Genomic DNA, 25,867 nt, shown 5'->3' with positions numbered 1-25,867 from the left:
TTTTGTTTTTCATCATTATTAAAGATCGTCCTCCATATTCAAGTAAAATATTGAATGACTAGTTCTCATTCCAAATCCTTGAAACATTTTTAATTTGTATGCATGATTGTTATTTTTCAGGACATGAAAGAACTACTTTCTAAGAGCAAAGAACACCTGTTGGACATGTTGAATGGTGGTGGAACTGGCAACTACATTTGTGATTCATTTTCTAAGATGAGTTCTGTATCTGTGTCCGGCGAAACAAGTGCTATCACCCCATCAAATAAAAATCTGCTGGCTGAAAGTCCTTTGAGTAGTGTCAAATCAAAAATGCTTATGGAAAAAATGCAAAAGTTGCTTGGCTACGGAAACCCACCTGCTATCACTGCTATGCCAAGTCTCCAAGTGAGTCCAGCACTGAAAAAAGACTTTAAAACACCTAATAGAAAATCCTTATAGTAGGAAATACTCTAGAGTGGAATTTATAGTTCAAAATTCTAGTCCATTGTATGAAAAAACAGAGTAAATGATTTGCAAGTTTATATATATTTGAGTGTATTACTTTTGTGAAATCTTATATCATATTGTTTCTGCTATTTCAATCGATATAATTTGTCAATCTCAAGCTAAAAACAAATTGCTTGTCATCAAATATCATCTATAATTTATTTCATCCTGTTTTATGCTATCATAGTTTTGACTTTATCGAGTAATTGCCAGTATTATTTTTTTAAATATGATATTCTTTCAATCCTTTGAACAACCATTTATCAAAAATAAAATATTTTACAAGATATTGATATTCTAGTCAACCAGACAAAAATAATCCGATGGAAATTGGAACGGGTGAATATCTTCTAACACCCCCCCCCCTCATCTCTCCAATAAATAGACGTTGCCAATTTGTCCGGTGTATTATAAAAAAAACTGGTGTGGCGCACTCACACAACTTTCCTTGCCGATATGAAAATTGATCACCTGATGCTAGTGTTCTCTCGCATCTTTCAAGTCTACTATTGAAATATATGAGACAGCTGGTGATAGGACAATAACGCTGGAGACACACGAGGTCTGCTATCTCTTCGTAGTGAATGATTTAATAGAGTCTACTATTGAAAGATATGAGACAGCTGGTGATAGGACAATAACGCTGGAGACACACGAGGTCTGCTATCTCTTCGTAGTGAATGATTTAATAGAACCAACAGTTTGCAATTTAATAATCACATTTTCTCAAATTTCAAGCTTATTTTCAATTTTAGGTGAAAATGTTACTGAACATTAATTGCAGAGATTTTCATGCTCAATCTTTTCCACTTGAAATTTTTTGTTTAAATTGTATATATGAAGACTGATAATTGAGAATCTAAAATCAAACTTTGCATAGATGGGGCGGAGCTCCTGAAATTTTTACAGATATAGGACTTAATGCAGTTGATAGAGCTTATCAATGACTATTTCAGGTATGAATTTGATCAAAATCGTTGGAGCCGTTTTCGAGAAAATCGCGAAAACCCCTGTTTTTGACAACATTTTAGCCGCCATCTTGGATTGCATTTGATCGAAATTGTTCGTGTCGGATCCTTATAGTGTAAGGACCTTACTTTCCAAATTTCAAGTCATTCCGTTAACTGGGAGATGAGATATCGTGTACACAGACGCACATACACTCACACACACACCACACACACATACAGACCAATACCCAAAAACCACTTTTTTGGACTCAGGGGACCTTGAAACGTATTGAAATTTACAAATTTGGGTACCTCAATTTTTTCGGAAAGCATTACTTTCCTTTCCTAATAGGGCAATAAAAATTGATTATCAGTTATTATCAGCTGAGTAGAACGTTAATCAACTCTTATTTGGCAACGTTGTACCATAGAGAAGAGATAGCATAATATTCTAAGCTATATTTTCTCTATGGCTGTACTCATCTGTTCCGTTTTCCATCGGACTATTTTCGTACGGTTGACCATAGACAGACAACTGATACAAGTATCTTACGGTATCTTATCTCTATGCTATAGATCATTACATTTTAAATATATATATATATAATATATATATATATATTATATATATATATATATATATATATTATAAAAGATAGTGTGACGAAGTAGTTTCTTGCCTTTCTTCCAATTTTGATATCCAAATCAAGTTGAAAAAATTAAACATTGTTATTGGAGAGATATGTAGATTTTTTTCTATTATAATATGTTGTCTTTTCTACTAGATAGTTTAATCACACAAAACTAAAGTTTCAATGCTTCATTAGTTGGCACTATGATTATGTTGAGTTATTTTAAATCTAAAGGGCCCTACACACTTACGGATTTTGTCTGTGGCGGCCTGCGGATTTGGACTGGCTCGGCTCGGCTCGGGCGAAATCCGTGAGTGTGTAGGCAATTTTCCTCCGGGCCGAGCCAGGCCGAATCCGTCCAGGGCTACTGGCGCGGCGCGGCTCGGCTCGGCTCGTGCGAAATCCGTGAGTGTGTAGACTCTTCCTGCCGGGCCGGATTTTTAGATACCAAAAATCTAAATCGCCTAAAAAACGAGATTGCAAAATTTTGATTTCAGAATCGTATTCAGCGTCCTCGAATTGATAAAATGGTTCGCGTGAACTCTAAAATAGTCGAAAATAAAAACTCCATGAGCACTTTGATGTTATTAATGAGGAATTCTATTTCTATGAAGAATTTGGTAGAACCTTTAGTAAGAAAATACTAGTTCTGTACAATAATACCAGTGTTTCTCCAAAATATTTATTAGCTTTAGAATAAACATATTTCATTTTTTTATTCAATAAAAATTGAACCTTTTTTGTAAAACATCGGTAGTGAGGTTCAATTCTCTATCTACTGCTACGCTGTGTGAATTAGGAATTGGTGTGTGTGAGAGAAAAAATTTAATGTTTTTTGTGTGTAGAAAGACAGATAACATAATAAGAAGGAAATGGAAGTGAAAATGGACAGAGTTGAATTCACAAAGCCCATGCATGTGTGCTCACCCTTCAGAAGCCCTTGTTCTTTTTATTGTTGTTGCTTTTTATTCAGCCTGAACCAATGTATTCTGGTATTTTTTTCCTAAGTTGCCAATTGTATATTTGAAGACTCTTGAATAAAACCAACCAGCACTACTATTTTGGCCAAAGAATAAGTTACTTTTGCATATACAGTATTTAAACTTTGGATGTCATAAATTTATAAGGAATATACAAATTGATAAAACAAACAGATTCTTCAGCTTATTAATAAAGAATTCTATTTCTAGGAAGAAATTTATTCATCTTATTAGGTGATAAGAGGTGGAAGTTTTTTTATTTCATATTTGGATTCATCTTTTCAAAGTTTAAAATAAAAATCTTTTCAAGTTTTAAAATGTTCATGTTTAGACCTAAACTTTTAAGTGTTTGAAAACTTTGTGAGCAAAAAAAAATTATTAACCGAGTACTCTTTTACTATGATAATAGAAAGCTATATTCAAAGCAGCTATAACTCCCTTGTTTTCGGGTATTTTCAAAAAGACTTACGCTTTAAAGAATTTGGGGTCGCTGAATCCAAATCTGAAATCTGAATTCCTCTTATCTCCATTATTGGGCGATTTAGACTTCGGTGGAGAGGAAATTGAAATGTACGGCAGGCGGGACTCGTGTTGCTCACAAGTGTGTACAGTGATCTTGCACCGAGCCGTTCAACTCTGCAGGCCGCCACAGGCGAAATCCGTAAGTTTGTATGGCCCTTAAAATCAGACTAAAAATCCAACTAAACTGACGATTATTCAAAGAGCATTACAATTTATAGTTGTTGACAACATGAATATTGTGTTTTTGTTTAAAGAATAATGTTTTGGTTGAATTATTCTACCCTTCTTCAGATTAATCTATCCAGCTGTACTATGAAGGACACTTTGAAAATGGTTGGCTTCAAAAAGGACCTCCTATAATTATACTACTTATAAATATAGGAAGTCCTGCTTCTAGCTGTTTGTTTGTCTCTATATGATGTATATTTGATGTATATTTGTCTCTATATGTATGTTTGTCAGTGTTGTTGTAACGGGTATTCCAGAAACAAAAAGTGAATCGGTGTTTGAACTTTTCAATAAACTTTCTTCTGTTATTAAAAGTCCTGTTGTTTCGAATGGTCTGAGTACTGCACATAGACTACCATCTCGGGGAAAAGAGCAAATCAAGCCGATTGTCTTCAAATTCGTTCGAAGACAAGACAAAGAAGACTGGCTGGCCGATTTCAAACAAGCTGCTAGTGAAGATAATGGAGGTGCGGGGATTTCTACGAAGACGCTGTGTCGGTCTCTTGCTGAAGGTCGTGTGTGCGCTTATCAGCATCTCACCCCCACCACAATGGAACTGTTCAGAGAAACGAAAAAACTTGCGACCCAGAAAGGATATCGGTTTGTTTGGATAAGAGATGGTAAGATTCTTGTAAGAAAGGAGGAAGGTGAGAAGCCTATACAAGTGAAAAATGAGATGGACCTCAAGAAAATCTAGGTTTAAAACAAAAACGGGTTTTTTCTATTCAGCTAATATTTCTATTTAATTTTCAATGGAAATTTGCGATTTAGTAGAGGATCTTGATCTTATAGACAGATGTGAAACAATTAATTTAAAAAATTTAAACGAGATAGCAACGTTTTTTCATTCAATATCGTTAATCATGTATTGATCATCTGTTTCTCAAATCTAAGATATGTACATTGAACCCAGCTATATACAATTGTTCTATAACAGATCATGAAGCTATTATGGGGCGAATTCAGTTTATAAAAAATAGTAGTTTAGAGCCTAATAAGAAGCCTGTACAGTATGATGCATTATTTTTTGACGACCACCTGTTTAAAATTAAAATTAAAGAAGTGTCATGGGATGGAGTCTATTATGAAAAGGATGCTAAAGTAGCTTTTAGCAGATTCTATGATAAAATAGTAGATGTTTTTAATTCGTGTTCATCTTCGAAGCAGAAAAGTAGTAATAGAAAGAAACGATTGAAACCTTGGATAACTAAAGGGTTATTGAAATGTATCAGGAAAAGGAATAATATGTCACTTAAAATAAGGGAGCAGCCGTTTAACACGATTAATGTTCGTTATTATAAGAAATACAACACTATTTTGAAGGCACTGATACGTTCTGCAAAGGAGATTTTCTTTAGAAATGAGTTTGTAAATTGCGGTAAGGACTTGAAAAAGGTGTGGAAAACTATAAATGACGCTACTGATTCCAAATCTCGAGACCAAAATGTTATTCAAGAAATTAATATACCTGATGGTAGAGTAGTAAAATCCACTGAAAGTGAACAAATGGCTGAAGAGTTTAATAAATTTTTCATTGATGTTGGACAGAAAATTTCGAATAGGGTCAAAGAGACAGGTTCAAATTCAAATCATATCCAGTATAAGGTCGATAGATCATTTTGTAGGTCGTTTTTCTTTTATCCAGCTACGGCCTGTGAGGTGAGAAATAACATATTGGGGCTTAAAAAAGGTACTGCTCCGGGAGTAGATGGAATCTATTCAAAATGTCTGATAGAAAATTCTTCAGCAATATGTGACCCGTTGAAGCATATTATAAATCTTTGCTTCCAACAGGGGTATTTTCCAGATGAAATGAAAATAGCTACAGTTATTCCTCTCTATAAGGGTGGTAGTAGGACTGAACTTGGTAACTATCGTCCTATCTCCCTACTCTCAAGTATATCCAAAGTAATTGAAAAGTGTGTAAAGTCGAGGCTGGTATCCTATTTGGAAAAACACAACATTTTGTTCAGTAATCAATATGGATTTCGAAAAGGTATGAGTACATCCGATGCAATTTTTAGAGTAACAAGAGAAATTTTGAGCAAATTAGATAATGGGGACAAATGCTTAGGAATATTTCTGGATTTACAAAAAGCATTTGACACAGTTGACCATAGAATTCTAATGGATAAAATGGAAGCAATAGGAATAAGAGGTATTGCATTGTCATTCTTTGAGTCATATTTAAATTGTAGAAGACAAAAAGTTAGGCTTGATAAAAAGACAAGTGGACTATTAAATGTGAATATTGGAGTTCCACAAGGAACAGTGCTTGGGCCAGTTTTGTTCTTAATATACATAAATGATTTATTAAATATAAATCTAGGGAATTGCTCCTTGTACTCTTTTGCGGATGACACAGTTGCTATAGTTTGGGGGGAAACTTGGCCAATCACCTTCCAGAGAGCTAATAAATGCTTTGATGTTATCAAGTCCTGGTTAAAGAATAGTCTCCTACATTTGAATATTCAAAAAACTAGATTTCTTCCCTTTTCATTGTCGTCCTCTGGATTGCCTCCAGATAATACTGACTGTAAACTAGTATCACATAATATAAATTGTGCCAGTCCATACTACAGCTGTGGATGTCCTACATTAGAGAAAGAAAATGAAATAAAATATTTAGGTGTAGTATTGGATGTACATTTACGGTGGAGCTCGCACATTTCATACATCTGTTCAAAACTTAGAAAATTAATTTATAAATTCGTTCAATTAAGGAATGTCCTTCCTATCTATCAATTAAGAATGGTATTCTTGGCACTGATACAGTCAATTATCTGCTATGGTATTGTATCCTGGGGAAGTTGTGGGAGTTCAATTTTCCAACCTCTCATAATTCTTTATAAAAGAATAATAAAAATATGTTTAAAGAGACCCATAAGATATCCAACCGAAATATTGTATAGAGAATTTGGCGTTTTTAGTGTTGATACCCTATTTGAAATAAATCTTTTGAAGTTTGTGTATTTAAGACGTTCAGAGTTTCCAGTTATGGATGAACATGTATATTCCACTCGTCGAAATCTTGCTAATAAACTAAAAGAACCCTTCACAAGAAGTAGAGTGGCCTCCTTACATGCTTTTGCTAAGGGACCACGACTTTTCAATAAACTGAAATCAGATATATCAGATGCACCCAGTTACAATTTGTTTAAGAATAGACTTAATCGCTTCTATGAAGAAAAACGTTTAATAGAGGTGTAATATTATTTACATTTTTTTGCTGTCTTCATTCAAATGTAATTTATTGTTAAAGATTCATAATCCCATCTTGTGAAAAGCACACTGATTATTGTATAAAATTTACTTTATTGTTTGATACCTCAAAATTGTTATTGTATTATAATTAAGTTGACTCAACTAGAGAGCGAGACATCCCTCAACACAGGTTTAGCCTAAAGAGGGATGCACTGTGGTTTTTTCTGTTACATGCTTAATATTATTATCTATGTTCAATTATTATGCTTAAGGTATGTATTTGTATTACCAATTGTAATGTTCAACTCACTTATTTTTGTAAACTACTTTTAAAATAAAATAATTATAATAGTTTGGTGTAGTGGTAATGAAAAAGCTGAAATCACGGGAACAGTGCGCGTGTGTGCGACCATATGTTTGTGTGTGCGTGTGTGTGAAGTGAGAATGAGAAACTTGGTTGGTTTGGTTGGAATCGTCCTGCAGCGTATCATCATGATGGAGTAGGGTTGAAGTTATGGTATGTCAATTTATAAATTCAATTTTCTCATCTAATTTTAAATTCTGCAGTTACTGTATCATTAGCGTTCGATTTATCTTGATTTTGCTATGAGGATGGCTATCAATAGAAAACCTAAATCTTCTACGAATGACTTGAGAGATGAGCTCTTGGCCCAGTGATAAGTTACTTTTGCCCCACTTTTTATCATTTTAACGCTTTTAAAAGTAGAAATAAGTATCGAGAATACAATATAAACTGTTTATACAAAAAAAACTCATCAGTATTGATAGGATTTCTAAAAATAGATTTTAGTGTTCTGAAGCTATCTTGATATGATTGTACTTGTCAGAAATGAAGTTATATTTATTCAATCTTAGCTGATATGATAAGGTTTAATTTTTCATCATTGATGGTTTAAATTAAAACAATTATTTGTGTTTTGATTTGCATAAATATTATGTTGACTGAATGGGAATTAAGACCGCTAATTTCATTCCTTAAATACAATAAATGATGAAGTCATACAAAACTTATTAATGTTCTGAAGCTCTTTATTGAGACAGTTGATGCTGATTTCTTGTACTAATAATGCAGTAGTTGAACAAATTTATTGTCTGTTTGCTTTTTTTATAGGTATAGAATGGAGAGAAGAACGTTAGCTTGAAGTAGAAGGTTCTCCTGAATTTGAATGAGGTAGCTAAGGGCCTTGAGTTTTTGTAGTTCTCCAACATCGAATATTTGAGAAAGCAGTGTGATGATAAACCATGGACTTTGCTGCCGATTTCAAAGCATTGGAGTCAAATCAGCCACCGACAGTCGAAGAAGCAAAGACAAAGTTCCATGATTACCTGAACTCAGGTTAGTTTATTCTGAAAATAACACTAGGCCTACTCTATATATATTTCGATGATTCTTCTAGCTACGGTAGGTACCGTACTTGAACTTGGAACTCGATATTGATAATAAGATCTAAAATTCTAATACCTAAATTAATTCAAGCAATTGAATATGATAATAAATTTATTTCAATAAATTATGAAGCTAAAGGCCTCTTTAACATGTTTGAGTCGCCAACATTTTTATATTATTTCAAATTCAGCTTACAAAAATAAAATTAATAATGAATCATGATTTTATTTTTGTGAAATCAATAGACTTTTCTAACATATATTCCAGATTTCCAATAATGGTTACTAACACAAATTTATGAATGCAAGATATTCTCATATGATGGACTATTTCTGTGATTGAATGTATTTAATATTAAAAATAACATTTGTTTTTTTTTTTCAATTACAGCAAAAGAAGCATGGGTTATGAATGGCTTGCTGGACTATTACTTTGCAACAGGATCTCTGCGTGTAGTTGAAATACTAATAGGAATAAGGGAACCCAATGACAAGTTCTTGTTTGATAGGTAAGTGATTAATGCTGATTGTGGGAGAAATTGCCTTTGCTATCATAAATAAATCATCCATCTTAAATAAATGAGTCCTCTTATTAAATAATCACAGTTATGAACTTGATTCCACTTTCTACTGGTTGAGATAGGTAGCTCGTGAAAGCAGGTACATCAATCTCTCATGTACATAATTTCTATCTACAATCTAGCTTAACACTAGAACTTCCTTGGATAACATACTCGGGTGACTGAGTACATCTTATTCTAGAGAGTGAAACGCTATTCCTATTTCAGACTGCTACCAATATTGATCAAATTTGTCTGGTAATTGTGTGCAAATCAAAACCTTCATTCTCCAATTCTTATTCCTAGTTTCACCAAGCTTGGTCAAGACATTTGAACATGTTCAAATAGGGGTCAGTTTACTACAACGAGTGCACTAACATATTTCTAGCATAATTATAACATATTGCAATAGTTAGTATTAACTATAGTGCACTCCTGTAAAGCGTTCTCAGTTTGATCATGTTAAAATGTCTTGACCGAGCTTGTTGAAACCGTTCTTATGAATGTACATAAATATGAAAAGTCAGCATTACACGAATTCTAAGCTGGAGTGATGTATTCATGTTTTCCATTTTTTAGTGTAATGCTATTTAGTGCTCTGTTATATCATGTTGATAACAAACAACTCCATGGTCGAAAGGTCCATCCACACAACATATTTCTACTTCATCTTTACAATAAATACACTATTATACAATAAACTTTTCAGTGGGATGTTGTCAATTCATATATTGATGGTGGTGTATTATATTGTGTTCTGTTATGATACTTAGAAAACATCTTATTATAAACATTGTAACTCTCTTTAATATTTTGAAAATAAATATTTGATTCTATATTCAATTAACTTATGTTGACTCTTCAACATTTCCATGAAAACTAATGATATGATTCACTAGTTTTACTTTTATTTAATGTGAAACTTATTAATAATAATAATGTCTTATATTACTTATTATATTCACTTGATGTTTCCAACCAATCCTTTTTAAGTGAGACGTGTTCATAGAGATGGTTTGAGGTGTGTATTTATAATTTATTTATTGATATACACATTGTTGTGGCTGTGGTAACAGGCTGTCGGAAACGATGCGTGGCACCTGTAAGCTGCAGAGCCTCACCCTACTCGGACTGATCGCGCGGCGAAACCCAACATGGCTCTACAAAATCTCCTCCCATTCCCTGCTCAAAGAACTGCTTCGATTGCTCAAGGTAATTCATTTGAATCACACAATAATAAGTGTAGTAATAATTTAACATTATAGTAATATTGTGGATCAGAGTAAGGTATTCAAGTGTTTTTAAGGAACATATCAGAACAATTGACAGTCAACCTCAAAATACGCTTCAAAATTTAATACATGAAAGCAGTATATAATTATGTTGAATTTAATCACTAGTAAATTCGTATGGCTTTTGTTGGTGGGGAGTCCCTTGCCTGAATATATAATATAAGCCGTCAATGGGACTTACGACTGTCATACTTCAGCCGGGACTAAGAGTGATGTCATGCTGAAAATCAAAACTAAGCTGAAGTAGTATGTCTTGCAAAAAATATTGCCAGAGAAAGAAATAACTTAAAATACAGTATTTTCTACTTCTCCCTCACTCTGCTGCAATTTGAATATAATTTTCGTGAATATCCAACATCTAAAGATTCCCACACATCAGTATCAGTGAAAATACAATTTCCATGAGTTGTGATTGGCTATTCCCACTCAGCACGGCCGAGCTAGTGTGAATAGTCCCATAGGAACTTATGGGAATAATATCCTCACTGTAACGGTCACTTTCACTGATATGTAGGGATCCAGCTTTATAGATGTTGGATTTTACGATAATAAGATTCAAATTGCAGCAGAGTGAGGGAGAAATAGAAAATAGAGTACTGTATAAGTTATTTCTTTCTCTGGCAATATTTTTTGCAAGACATACTACTTCAGCTTAGTTTTGATTTTCAGCATGACATCACTGTATAAATTGTTTATTTCTCTAGCAATCTTTTCTGCACTTGCCTACAGTCAACTTTAATCAATCAATCTTAAAGTTTATTTTTAATTTTTAACCTTGAACAATCTTCTCTAGCCAGCCTCATGCTTGTGATTGAGCCATTCACAGGGCCGGATCCAGGGGGGGGGGCAGCGGGGGCATGTGCCCCAGGCGCCGAGTTAGAAGGGGCGTCAAATTATAGTTACCATTTTCTTATAAAAATATATATGTAATAACTGCTTTAGGCGTTTATATGTGACGTAATATGTTAATTTGAAGTTTTAATAGCGTCATATCCGTCATAGTCATAGTCTCCGTGCACATTCTAAATTTATTTCACTCAAATATTTTGGCAAAACCCACAGATCAAAATAAGAAGCATTTTTATAGCCGCAGTATTAAATTTTTGATGAAATAATAAACAAATTTTCAGCAAAGTAAGCCCGAAAAATTAAAATTAGATCTTGTGGATCTATTTTCATTCTTGTAACTATATATTTCCTCTATTAACGAACTTATCATTTCACTGCATAATGCTTTTGTTTTACTTAGTCTATTATATATTACGATTTACTTCATTCAATAATTAATCTTGAATTGTTGATTAATTTCAAAGCTTCAATTGCAAATTCTGCCTCTGAAGAATATTTAATGCTACCGCATTACCTGTATCATGCATCACATGAAGGTGTTTTAGGAAGCAGATCCCAAAGATAATAATGTGATTTGAAGAATATTATCATTTTGTCATCACAAGAGAAAAACGAGTTATTTATCAGACTATTCTTTGACAATTTCACTTCCATATACTTTTATTCAAGTAATTGACTAGTACTAGAGATTTTTGCTACTTTAATGATCAAGAACTCCATATTTCTGTTATTCGTTGTAACCTGTCTATCGCAAATTATGCATTTTATGAATATTCTTCGATTAGATTTTATTTTTTTCTACCTACTTATTCATACTATTGTTAAAAATGCGTAATTAATCCACAGTATTAATAGCAATTCATATATTTTGAATATTCTCACAATCAACAAGTTGATTTTAAAGTTGAGGCTTTCATTTTTTCAGCATTGTTTTCAATTATGTATGTAAATGAAAATGAATAATGACACAACTTATATGATTATAAAAAATGACTTCAAATTCAACCTAAGTTCTATTTCAACCTCGTATAGGCTACGACTAATATAGCCTTAGGCTAGCTTCACACACATTCGGTTTCATTCGGTTCGGTTCGTTTCCGAAAACGAATGAGACTTTCATACATATCAGGTTTATATTCGTACGGTTCTAATTCGGTATTTTCTTCTCAGACACAGCTGTGTTTGGTTTTTCACAATATTTTCATGCTGGTATTGAAATAAAACAGCTGGTGTTCAAATGGTAAGATGTAATTTCTTGAACTATAAAATTTTCAAATTAATTCAAAAATGTGAATTCGTGGAATTGTTTTTGATTATGGTAATTTTGGACGTTCAGAGTGATTATTTTTTCAAATTAAAAATTTGTTTCTTGTTTTGACACATTCATCTCTTCTCTCCATTGATGGAATCATGTTTAATTTTCCTTGGAAAAATAAAAATTGAAAATTCAACCCGAGTTTTAATTTATCATCATAAGGTTTTAGCAAATTAATGCTCCAGTGAACTAACTAAAATTAATTGACCATATAATTTTTACATAGAAGATTCTGAATCAGAAATTCACGATATCAGATTAAAATAAAAACAAAAAACCGAGCGTGTGTGAAATACTTTTTTTGTTTCCTGTTTCCTAGCAACGAACTCAAATATGATAAAACCTATAATAGGCTTTAAATAATAATAATTCGTGTCGTGGGGGTGTTCGGTGCTATGCAGTTGTTATTCGGAACTGAATTACCGTTTTACACTTATCGGAATCGACCGAAAACGAAACGAACCCAACTGAACCGAATGTGTGTGAAAGTAGCGTCTCGCTAGCAACGAATTTAAACCTGATGGAATTTATTAGTGTCAAGTGGGCGTTCGGTTCTATGCGGTTTCTATTCGGTACCGAATTCCTTTCAAATTACATTTTCACACTTATCGGAATTTGCCCAAAACGAAACGAATGTGTGTGTAACTAGCCTAATAGTCCCTCGCATTTTTGTAAATCGGTCGGTGATGGTCGATTGTGAGGGGGGCGCCAAAAGTAATAAACTTGCCCCCTTAGAAAAATTGGTAGATCCGGCCCTGACCATTTATATCCGGTCTTACTCATTAATACCATGAACCTGTGTTACTCATGAATATAATGAAAGTGTTCAAAAAAACGATTAAAAATAACTTGAACGTATTTTTAGTCGTCTTTTGAGAATGTAATAACTTTATCAAAAAAAGAACGCATGAGAAGAGTAACCAAAATGAGTGAATTTGTTGTCATAAATAAATTATTATTATTTTACACAAAATGTTGGGTTCTGTAATAATTAATCAATGTTTTATGTAATATAAATTTCTATCTTACGAATACACTGCAATTTATTTATTCGCCATATTATTCATTTATTTATTTAATTATTCAGAATTACACAACTTACAGAAAAGTACCACAGGCTTATAAGCCCAAAACAATGAATGATAGCTTGATTTTACAATTTATTACGTCTGCCTATCAATATGTATGTTTATCGCTGATGTTAAATTCACGATTGAAAATCTTATGAGTAATAGCAAAACATTGAATAGTCAAAATCTTGAAGTAATAACAAAATAAAGTATTATTTATATTTTAATATATTCAAAATAGATTGGGATTATTAAACGGAATTACCTCTATAGATATCCTACAAATAGCTAGTAATTTTTACAAATAATGTCCAGAAACAAGAATATAAATGGTGTATTTTTCGAAATCAATGTTCAGGTTTTCAATCCATTTATCACTTGATTATAATACTAATAAATGTATGTGATTTATGCAGTATCATTTAGGGTATTATCATAACAATCTGCCTGCAGGTTTACAATATGTCATGTTTTCATTTATTTTCTGAGCTAATAGATGAAGGACTCATTGCAGCTGTTTCCTGAATTGATTTGTGCTTCTTTTTATTCAGGTGGAAACAGATATGCTGTTAGTAATGAGTGCTTTACTACTGCTCATCATTCTCTTACCAATGATTGCTGGTCTTATTGGTCCGGTCTTGCAGGAAATTTTTGATATCTTTAGGTGAGCTCGAATCTATCTTTTGGGCTTGCATCAACTAATCGCTATCTGCCTTAGTGTAAGATCACATTGGATGTGTATATGTGCAAGTCCACGCTTCGTTATGCATGACCAAGCGTGCAGATGAGAAACAAAATCTGGAAAGAGCAATAGAAACACACACTGAACGCGTGCACTTGCTGGTTGCGTTCGGTATGATCAGCTACATGCAAATCACTAGTTTCAATGGCAGGCACTTTCCAGATTTTGTTTTTCGTATACGTGCATTTGCACATTATACGCATTTAATGTGATCACACCATTAACCTGCTTATTTTCATGTACTAATTCCCTCACTCCTTCCAAAATGTTCCTCCTTTTTTTCTTGGTGTAGTCTCATTTTTCATATGACTTGTAAATTATTCTGCTGATCAAGTGAATTTGACCCAGTAATCCTATTGAAGGGTACATACACGACCGAGTTCGGCTCAGCTCGTTATAACTCAAGCTGTGAGTGGAGTCTCCTGAGCCAATCCGGGTTCGTAGCCTCATTGTGAATTAGCAAATACTGCATAAACAAACATTTTGAATGAGATAATCGACTGCATGATTTGCGGGCATGAAGCGACCATCCGGTTATGAACAATGCACACTGCTTCTGTCCTTGTAAAGTAAGCGAGTTATGCTCGTGTACTTCTATTACCATGTATTATGATCTTCTTCCGACTCTGGCTCGGACTCATATCTTGAGAAATTATTCTGCACTCAGATATCAAATAAGTTGAAGTTCTACTTGAAATTGTCGTTCTATCGTTTCAACTGTATCAATTCACTGCTCTTGAAAATATCAATAAGTTTAATGGTGGTTGACTGGAACTATTCCAACACAATCCTTTGGTGAAGTGATCAAGAACCAATCGTCGATATGTATTTCCAATTCCATCACTTGTACTAAAATATATGTAATTTTTATTCAGTTACATGGCTTTGTAATTTGCTTAGATAATTTTGATCTGTTATACGAAAGTGACGTTTTCAGGTTGGTCTTTGATCATATTGTGCTCTTTCCGGTAGCATAGCTGAATTGAAAAAATATATTTTTGAATATTGTCGTATAAATTGAATTAATGCAATGGACAATTTATTCATATTCAGGTTTGTTTTTGTACCATTTTTTTGTCTTAGTACTATTAATCAGTTAACAAATACTAAGGAAATTAAAAAGAAAGAGGATAAGAAGAATTATGAGTAATATTATTTCAAATAACTCATTAGCCTACACAAACTCTTATAGGAATGACTTTAATTTTCCAGTGATGATGCTGATCAAATGTAATCAATATATTGTTATTGTTACAGTCGCCTTGCTGCTTGGAATACAAACAATCCCAACAAAATGTCCGAGAGTTATATGTTACATCTTCAAGTTGGATTGTACGCATTATTCCATCGCCTCTATGGGATGTTTCCGTGTAACTTTCTTGCTTACCTCCGCAAAGAATACAGCCAACGAGATAGCATCACAATATTCAGGCATACAATAAAGGTAAGTAAATTAGTAATTTAGCCTTAATTGCTGCAAACATTCTATTTAAATCTTTGCATTTCTCTATGAACTATTGATATTGCTCGTTCATACCAAACAGTTCAATTAGTCATTTTGATTGAAGTTTGAAAACATCGTTCCAGTTCTTGAAACAATAATCACAACACATTGCACGATTTTTTAAATCTGGAATTTTATGATCTTTTATATTTTAATCGTAAATCTCTACGGTTTTTAAAATATGGATAATAATGAGCGTATGTGTGTTAGTAATTTGAATAAGTTATTTTGCATGACTCATTTATGCATAATCACATTGACTTTTTATTCTTGAGTTGGAGATGAATGGTTCAATATTCTCTTGATTGGTTACTCTAGATTGGTTCAATGATTATGCATATTTTATTTACTTTTCAGCCGTTGTTGGAGTCTGTTAAAATGCACCCATCTCTGATCATTTCTGGCAAAGATGATGAAACTACATCAAGATGGTAATTATTGTATGACATTACTAGTTATCTTTTTTTTTTTAATTGTGCAAATTGCATGGTTACTTGTCCTTATATTGTCTCATTGTTTATTTCATCCCCAACTGTTTCATTCCCAACTATTCTTCAAGCTCCGTCTTATTCTTAAACTTTCCTTAGAACTTTTTCTGAATATTTGTGGCCAGTATTGTATTGTTATTGCTGAATCATTGATTGAATGTTTCCATACAAATATTTCATATCATCAAACTGATAAGCTAAACATTTTTTCAAAGTTCACCAATTGAAGAAAATCATGATAAATATTTCTCACATTCTATCAAATACGAGTATTAAACAAGATTGCATAAGTATTTGTTGGAAAGTTTGTACAAACTGATATAATGGTAATAGGCATTTCTTATTTCATCTGTGTTATGCGTCTTGAAAATAAACGTTTTTCCATTATTATTATTCTGTTTCATAACCATTTGGTGGTATTTTTCTGTTAATGAAAAACCGCTGTTGAATCTTACATCTTTTCCAGTTTCTAGACAAAGTATTATTTGGGATCAAGTTTTATTAAAAAATTGCTATTTTCTGTAGCTTTTCAATAGGTATTCAACCTGCCAGCTTGCAGATGTTTAGATCATTACTTGTTCTACCCTGCTGCGTAACTCTATAAACTATTCTATTGCAACACCTCATGAGAAAATGTCTAGCAATAATATTGAAAACTAGAATTTCATAATCGTAGAAGGTCGAAGATGTGATGAATTCCGAATCTGCATGGGTGTTTATGCATATTTATTTTATATTTAGATAGTAAAATGAGTTGTTTTTAATAATGAGATGTAGCCGATAATATTATAAAAATAGTTGGATTATTTTATAATGGCTCAGCCTAATATTACAATATCAAATCATTATAAGGAAAGGTTTCGAGAAGTTCGAACTAAACTGAAGTTTCAAATAACAGTTGCATATCACAGCTACATAACAGGTGTACAAAACAGTGCTAAAACTAACATTAAAAGTTTTTGGAACTACGTGAAGGATAGAAGAGCAAATAGAACCGTACCTGGGGAATATGAAATTGACAATGTGAAGATTCCTGCTAGAGAAATATCTCAAGCATTTGCTGATCATTTTGCGTCTGTTTATGATAATGATACTCACTTTGTTCTCGACGACATAGTAGGTCCCAATAACAATTTCAAAATAAACGGTGTCTCAGACTCTTTTAATATAAGAATCATTACTGAGGGAGAAGTAGCTGAATCTATTAAAAACCTAAAACCTAAAAGATCTTGTGGTCATACCCCCCTATATAATAAAGGGCTGTGGGGAAATTTTGATTAAGCCTCTACACTATTTATTCAACCTGTCCATCCGTAAAAACAAGTTTCCTAGTAGGTGGAAGGAGGCAAGAGTCACTCCAATTCCTAAGGGTAGAAAATTAAATGATTTGAAAAACTTCAGGCCAATATCCAACTTGAATGCAACTGCAAAAGTATTCGAGTATGTACTGTTTGAGCATATTTTAAATAATTTTAAAAACATTATAACGGTTAGTCAGCATGGTTTCCTTAAAAAACGATCAACTGTCAGTAATCTTCTCCTATTTACTAATCAAATTTCAAGTCACCTTGATAAAGGCATACGTGTTGATGCAATTTACCTCGATTATTCCAGAGCTTTTGATAAGGTAGACCACAAAATCCTTCTGCAGAAAATGTTTGCCTTTGGTTTCACATCCGAAATGGTTGCCTTCTTTCACTCATACCTTAGTCAGCGTTTATTCTTTGTGTATTTCAATAATATTAGATCAAAATGTTTCACGAGTGGTTCAGGTGTGCCCCAGGGGAGTAATCTTGGGCCTCTTTTGTTCCTTTTACTTATTAATGACATTCCAGAGTGTATTAAAAACAGTAATTGTCTCATTTATGCAGATGATGTTAAAATTTATCGAACTATACAGGATGATCAGGACTCTCAGATGTTACAGGAGGATTTGGGCAGGTTGAATGATTGGAGTGAAAGAAACAATCTGGCATTAAATGTGAAGAAATGTAAATTTATTGTCTTCACTAGATAGCAACAGATTTTTGCTGACTACAAATTATTAGATGAACATCTTGAAAGAGTTTATGTGATTAAGGATTTGGGTGTCTACATAGACTCCACTCTCACCTTCAGAGATCACATTAATTACATCCTTAATATTTCAAATAAGATGCTAGGATTTATCATGAGAAATGTCAGACACTTCACAAACATTGATTTAATCAAGATGCTGTATCTGGCCCTGGTGAGAAGTAGACTTGAGTATTGTGCAGTTGTTTGGAGTCCTTATCAAGAGATATATATTAGTAGTATCGAACGCATACAAAATAAATTCCTCAGATTCATGTATTACAAGAAGTATGGACATTCATGCCCGTATGACTTTTCTATGAGGTGTCTGAGAGTCAGTTTTCAAATTATGTCGTTGAAGAACAAGCGGGATTTCGTATCATTAATTGTTCTATTTAAAATATTGAATAATCATTTAGACATTCCGAATATTATCGAACTCTTTAGTATCTTTGTTCCGTTAAATAGACCTAGATTAAATATGTTTTTTGCTTTGGATAGAATATACACTGTACATCATGCAAATTGCTTCTTACAAAAAACTGTTAGATTGTACAATTCTTTGAATACGATTCTAGATATATTCGCTGATAATTTGCGCAATTTTAGTGAACAATGTTATCAAGCTCTTGAATTATAAATGCTTAATCAATTTTCAGACCATAAAAATTTAAATTTCAAATTCTTCTTCTTAAAATAGGCTTGATACCTATTCTCTTTTTTCAATTAGCCTTTTTTTTCTTCAGTCTTTTTTCTATTTTCTATTGTGTCTTGTGTTATTTCCTATTTATAATCTTTCTTCCAAACTATTTTTATTTCTATTTTTCGTTTTTTTTCTTTCTTACTAATTTAGTTTCAGTTTGTGTAAACAATTGATTTTCAATGAGGCTTGTTTTGGTATAAAGCTGTAAGCCTCTATATGTTGTTGTAATTTTTCTATTGATGTAAATAAATAAATATTCTCAAAGATTTATGGGAATGAATAATTATATTTTGCGTCCAGGTGGATAGAAAAAGCACCTCATGACATAGTGGTGGAATGTGCCAGCTTTGCGGTGGAAACGTCTGAAAAGCAGAAAGAGTTTGTGAAAGCTCAACCGAGGTTGCCGCCCATTGAAAAGCCATCACTTTCCAGTCGATCTCCTTTAGAGAGCTCAGGAGTTCTTGGTGAGTGCGGTTTATCATCTATCGAAATATTTTGTATAAACTTATCTTCGATGTTTAATGAGTTGATATTTTCATATAGTGCCGTTTGCACAGTGAAAGATTAAACTGAATTCATTCAGCTGGTGGTTATATATCAATATAAATTGCATTATAGCTAACGAAACTTGACATTGATTTATCCATTTGAAGGTGAGATTCCTTTTAAACTGGCACTGTACAAATGACCCCAAGAAATATTTAGTTCAACTAGTAACTAAAAAGACACGATTTATTATGCAATAGACTAATAGCTGTTCTATTGGAGTCTAATTGATTCGAATTGTCAATGTTCAAATAAATTCTATTTTTGGAAAAACAAAAAATACAGTATAGAATGTCACAACTCAATCCTCCAACATATTCGAGTTTACAATCTATATTATTATTATAACAACAAATTCAGCTGTTTCCTGATTAATGAAAATTATTATTAAACTCATTCTTGAATCTGATTGCGGAGCTTCAAATGTCGAACGACTCTTGAAAAACTCAACTTATTTATAAGTTAAGTAGGCGAGATCCATGTGAGTAAAACTATGGAGAACCTATAGTAAACAGAAGAGCAGAGGTTTAGGTTTTCTCGATTTATTGGAATGTGTAATTGGAAAATGTGAAAATGACACATAGCTTCATTTGGACTGTAGTATAAATTAGAATTGAAACCGTTTTGAGCTTAAGCCTGTGGTACTGTGGTACTTTCCTGAAAGCTGTGTAATACTAAATAATTGAATGAATGAATTGAGAGTATACTCTCCAATCGAGTGTTTTTAAAGAGATAAGACTTGAATAATTGCTTCAATCGGTTTTATTCTCTCATATTCGGTGTCATTTTGGTGATGTTTTCAATTGTTGTGTAGATGGGTGCTATACGAGCAGAGGCATTAGAGGATTTAGCAGTCAATTGCAGAAGACGGCCGGCAAGGACCTTTGGACTCCGCAGTCTCTGTGCGGCGGAATGGTGTCTCCTCATGAAACGTCTGCACCCACTTCTATCCCCCTCACCCCGATCAGTCAGGTAGGCCTCCTGCCACTTATTCATTTATTGGCCATCATCTTATTTCATTTATAATTATTAACTATCGTTGAACGAAAATCCAAATTAAATGCTGTAAATCACCCCAAAGACTTCTGTTACTGCAAATATTAACAACAAGGTAACCAGCTAGATGGAAATTCGCTGAGCGCTACTATACAAAAATTATTTGTCAGCCCGGGAATCGAACCCAGTACCTCCTAATTGCCGGTCAGGAATGCTTACCCTTACACCAAACTGACAATCTCTGGATAGCAGCGCTCATTTTATACGAAGCCATAAGGGCTAGCCAGTCTACAGATGGAAATTACTGTGAATTCACATTTTATTCAAATGCTAATGAATTATTATAATAATTATTGTTAAACGAAAATCCAAATTAAATTTTATTTCATTCATTTATTTATGTCGCAAATGGATCAAGCATTACCGATACTAAATAACTTTTCAATTAAGATGCCTCTCTCGTAATTAAATTGTATGAGAAAACATGCAAAAACTTTTTGAAAAGAAGACTGGCGACAATGTAGGCTGTTAATAAAATTGTATGAGAGGTATAAGGAGGTGGTGCACTCTGGTGGAAGATTGTATGTACCACGAGTAAGAGTGTACTAAGACCAGTTAGCTTTGCAACTCCATGTCGAAAACAATAGTGTAATGTTTGTTTGTGTACAATAAAAGTTTGTCGATTTCGAATATTGTTGTCACAAGTTTTTGAATTATCGAATACAGTCCATTTAGTTATAATACCAGTTGCGAACACAGGCCATGGATTGTCTCCTCTTCTTTCCTATTTATCATAGTTCTGAATGGATTTTAGAAAGAATGTGAGGAGAAACTAAGGTATAAGAATAAAGAATACATAGGCCTAGTTATTTAAAAAGATAATAGATATAAAAATGGGAAATGGAAATTTGAATTTTGTAGAATAAAAAAATCATTTCTAAAATTTTACATAATAATTCTAATTAACATGTGATTATACGTTTTATCTAGTTTTTGATACGAGTTTTTTTCGAATTTCAGAGAAAAAGAATTGTTATAGAGAATAATTATTTTTCTGCATCACTAGGTATTAACATATTTATCCGGATTGTGAATTAGTAAATTTTGTTAGTTTAATTAGTGAATTCTCTTGTTCATTGCTCTCTTGAATGAGTTTTCTGTTCATGATTATTTGCATTATTGTTGCAGGCGTATAATAGTGGGTCCGCTATTGCACAACCTGAGGGAACATCTCCACCGGAAGCAGCTGTTGAAGCAACACCCGAAACTACACCAATCAAGGTCATACATTTTATTCTAACTGAATAATTTGGAATGAAAATCAAAATTTCAAGCACCAATTCCAGCCTTCACTAAACCGTTGTAATTGTACAAGTGACGAGTATTTGCTTCTTTTTCTCTAAAACATAGATATAACCTTATTTTAATTTGTAATATGATTGGCACATCTCCAATATTTAGAATAACAATATCGGGGCACCGAGCTTCGCTCGTTATTTATTTATTGCCTTTTGATAAACCGAACACAATTCTTTAAAATGATTGGGGAAGTACTAAAGCTGGGTTTACACCAAAGGTATTAACAAAATGTTAATAACTTAATTCTTATGGATTCTATTAGATTGAATATAACTTATCATACACATGATGATCATATGTGTTTGTCAAGTTCAATCTAACAGAATCTATGAGGATTGAGTTATTAACATTTTGTTAATAACTTTGGTGTAAACGCGGCTTAACTGGCACAGCCCCCAAAACTGTTTTTTCCCGAATTTTGATTTATACACTATAAATAGTCCAGAAAGTAGGTTATGTTCCATACACTTGAATTCAGGTTCAATTTTCTGTTCAAACATTTGAAAACAGAAAATTTATAATTTATATCATATACAAACCAAATTGAATAACAAAATAACACTTACTAATCACATGAAATTGTCAAATAATGATCAACTTTGAAAATTATGATATACTCTAGTTTAGGAGGATTATCATGTCATGTCAACAAATCAGATTATGTTGATCAAATCAATTAAAAATTATCTAGCTAGATAAAATTCCTCGCTTATTGATTATGATTACACAGCTGGAAATAATTCTGTCTCCCACACAGGCACACGCATCTTCTGTTATCGAGAGACGACGAAATTATCATTTGTTGTTCAGTTATTTAATGTCGTTCAGCAAGTATTCCAAAGAATGAGACCTAGTGCAATCGAATCTTTATATCATAAACCTACTATGTTCCAAATTTTGTGAAAATCGTTAGAGCAGTTTTCGAGATCCGTAAAACATAAATAACCAGATATAAAAATAACCAGTATCGTATATACAGAAATTGCTCGCTTAATATAATACGGGTAGGATAATAAATTGCATATTATCAAGGCCACCTCTAATACAAGGCCCCGGCCCAAAGTTAGTAGACAGGCCCCGGCCTACGTTATTGCAACGTCGCAGCGAAGGCCTAGAATTTAATATATGATTGGTGAAATAGATCAGCTGGTATTTTTAAAAATCTTTTTCACCAATCATGTATTAGATTCTATTCTAGGCCTACACTGCGACGTTGCAATATCGTAGGCCGGGGCCTTGTATTAGAGCTGGCTATGATATTATGCAATTTAAAGCTTGAAATTTACCAATCTCACTCAGAGATGGTGCCACCATCACCCGCCTCACCAATTTGCGTTTAATATAGCACTGGTTTACAAACCATCCCACGGGGTGGGTTGGAGTGGCGTGGATTAGCGTGGGTCTACTTTGCTGCGGGCCTAATCGATCGAACTGTGAATCGAATATAAATACAGTGATGAACATAACCTATTTTTGGTCAATTTTTTCCCAAATTTGGGAAAGGAACAGTTTTGGGCTTTAAGTCCAAGTTTTGTTCCTTTCCCAATCATTCATAGTTGAGAATGATATTGTATCTATCAATGCATGAATAAATAAATAAATATGCTGTAATTTTGTTTTTACTGTATTTTCTAGTAGAGCAGATAATACGTTTTATTATTGGTGTTACTGTTTATTTTTTACTTGTTTTGTACATTTTTCGCTGAAATAAAGTCAAATTTATGACTAAGTTATGAATATTTTAAAATTATTTGATTGAACTGAATTAGAATAGTTAAAATTTATGAATATTGTTAATTAACAATATTTATGTTATTCCAACGTTTATATTTGTTATTTAACATTAATAACATCTTAAATTTCTCAATGGTTTTAATTTTTGTAAATAGGACATTCGACATTCGACTGGAAGAGGTGTCCCTCCGATTGGCTCAACAGTGGTGAGAGCGCTGAACACATCCCTGGGCGCCGGCTACAGTTCGCCTGTGTCTTCACAGCCGAGCTCTCCCATGCGCAAAGACCCCCAACCCTACAGGTTTCCCACTGAGAGCGTGTCTGCCTTCCAACAACCCCTCAAAACCACCTCTATCGACCTCAAGAAGGACTCTGCCTTCATAACACAGAAAATGCAAAAAGTGTTGTTGGAGAGAAGTCAGGTCAGCATTTCAGAATTATGTTTTGCCAATCAAGTTTATTTTCTTCTTGTAACACAACATTGTTCACGAGAAATCCTCAGGCAATAACAATAAATGAAAAAAACCTACAAAGGCACAAGCCAGCAAGCCATCGCAAGCAATACAACTTACAATCAATATTGGTATGATCAATATTATGTGGTTTATTAATGTGTTTATTTTTGTGGTTTTATGAAAAAATAATAGTAGTTTTTCTTCATAGAAGTATCTAATAATTCATTAGTCTTATAATAATCATAATTCATAATGATTATAATTTAGTCTTAAATTATTCATGGTCAAGTTCAGGTAGAAAATTTTCAGGTTAGAACATTTTTCTCGATTATGCTCGAGTAAGAGTTGAATCAACATTGTCATTTGTGATATTATTCATTTGCAAAAATAAAAATAGGTACTTACAAAAATTATGAATAATAGACCCATCTAAAAATATAAATAAATAACTGAAATATCTAAAATATAAATATAGTCAATATTGTCGAGAAATTTCTCAATTCCCAACTCCAATAAAAAATTACATGGATAGAATCACCATTAAAAGTTCATTATAAGATTGAGTAAAGTGTAACTTTAGACCCTAGTAGCACAAATAGCTCATTTACATTCCATTACTAAACAAACACTAATAACATTTATTATATAATTTAATTATAGTGGGAGAGCAACTGACTCAACCAACAAATGTTATTCTCCCAAATTTTAATAAATTTTTATCAAGATTTTCCATGTGGCTCTTACACCATTGCTTAGTCTGTAGTCATAGCCATAGTCATAGCCTTGTATTAGAGGTGGCTATGCTGTAGTATGTTAATGGGAAGAATATTTTTTCGTCATGGCATGAATAACGGTCAACTGTTCAAATTCAGGTGATTTATGTAGTCACAGTGCAGTGTTATATTATCGTAATTCAATTTTATTCCATCTTATCTATCAATAATCCTTCAGTTCATATTTTGTAAAATTCAATGAATATTTTTAGTTTAATTTCTAGAGTTTTCATTAATCAACAGGTTTAATATTGTATTGTAATGCTTGGGTAATAGTGCAATGTTGGGTAATGTTGATTGTTGATGTAATAACATCACTTAGCCCTACAGTTAGGGCTAAGCCTGTTGCTCTCTCCAAGTCTTTTCCATATGATTTGTGATTGTATAAATAAAATAATATTGTGGGTATAATAATGAATCGTATCCAATTGAATTGTGTAAGCTAGTATAATTATATTGTTTTGTACATAGAGTGGATATATGTGATTGTTTGTATTGCAGTTGAACGAGTCGAGAGAGAAGGGAAGTCCTGTGCCGAAGCCAGTGCAGCCATCGAGTCCATTGCGGCTGATCAACCCAGTCAGCTGGCCATGGCCCAGTAGCAGCACCAGCAGTCAGCACGATGCACAGATGGACAAAGAGGTAGACAATTGATTCATTCATTCATTACTTTCAGGCCGTGGCTACACAGAAAGCATCTGTGATCTGCGTTCAGAGCGGTCTTAGGTATCAATTTATCTTGAATATTAATTTATAGATTCCTTATGAATTCTGATCGCAGGTCGCAGATTGTTCTACGTGTTGCAAGGCTATAATTATTGTAAGAATAACTTTATAATGAAGAATACAAATTGAGTATGAACTTCTACTTCTAGAATTTAGTATAAGCTAAGACTAATGTACTGTATATTATAAACAATTATATCAGATAATGCCAGCATCTAATGTTTCGATCTAATTTTTTCGATCGCTGGTTGTCATTAGGCAGCTTTGATAACTATATCATCCTTCTCC

General features: G+C 33.0%; 2 protein-coding genes across 2 annotated transcripts in view; both read left to right on the top strand.

Moving 5' to 3' along the window:
• The window catches only part of LOC111055817 (breast cancer type 2 susceptibility protein homolog), a 37,039-nt gene extending 36,294 nt beyond the window's left edge, over window positions 1-745 (top strand). The window contains exon 9 of the mRNA XM_039430964.1: window positions 121-745. Within this exon, the coding sequence (XP_039286898.1) occupies window positions 121-441 (321 nt within the window). The 3' untranslated portion in view covers window positions 442-745. The remainder of the gene's footprint in view (window positions 1-120) is intronic.
• A 6,643-nt stretch (window positions 746-7,388) lies between these two features.
• The window catches only part of LOC111058116 (hamartin), a 35,983-nt gene continuing 17,504 nt past the window's right edge, over window positions 7,389-25,867 (top strand). Inside the window, exons 1-12 of the mRNA XM_022345617.2 lie at window positions 7,389-7,522; window positions 8,138-8,362; window positions 8,804-8,921; window positions 10,049-10,184; window positions 14,050-14,162; window positions 15,498-15,684; window positions 16,102-16,175; window positions 19,291-19,454; window positions 20,351-20,508; window positions 21,721-21,813; window positions 23,781-24,047; window positions 25,355-25,495. Of these exons, the coding sequence (XP_022201309.2) occupies window positions 8,269-8,362; window positions 8,804-8,921; window positions 10,049-10,184; window positions 14,050-14,162; window positions 15,498-15,684; window positions 16,102-16,175; window positions 19,291-19,454; window positions 20,351-20,508; window positions 21,721-21,813; window positions 23,781-24,047; window positions 25,355-25,495 (1,545 nt within the window). The 5' untranslated portion in view covers window positions 7,389-7,522; window positions 8,138-8,268. The remainder of the gene's footprint in view (window positions 7,523-8,137; window positions 8,363-8,803; window positions 8,922-10,048; window positions 10,185-14,049; window positions 14,163-15,497; window positions 15,685-16,101; window positions 16,176-19,290; window positions 19,455-20,350; window positions 20,509-21,720; window positions 21,814-23,780; window positions 24,048-25,354; window positions 25,496-25,867) is intronic.

Source organism: Nilaparvata lugens, chromosome 6, assembly GCF_014356525.2.
Source record: "Nilaparvata lugens isolate BPH chromosome 6, ASM1435652v1, whole genome shotgun sequence".
In the NCBI taxonomy this organism is placed as follows: domain Eukaryota; kingdom Metazoa; phylum Arthropoda; class Insecta; order Hemiptera; family Delphacidae; genus Nilaparvata; species Nilaparvata lugens.
This window is presented reverse-complemented; position numbering and strand designations above follow the sequence as displayed.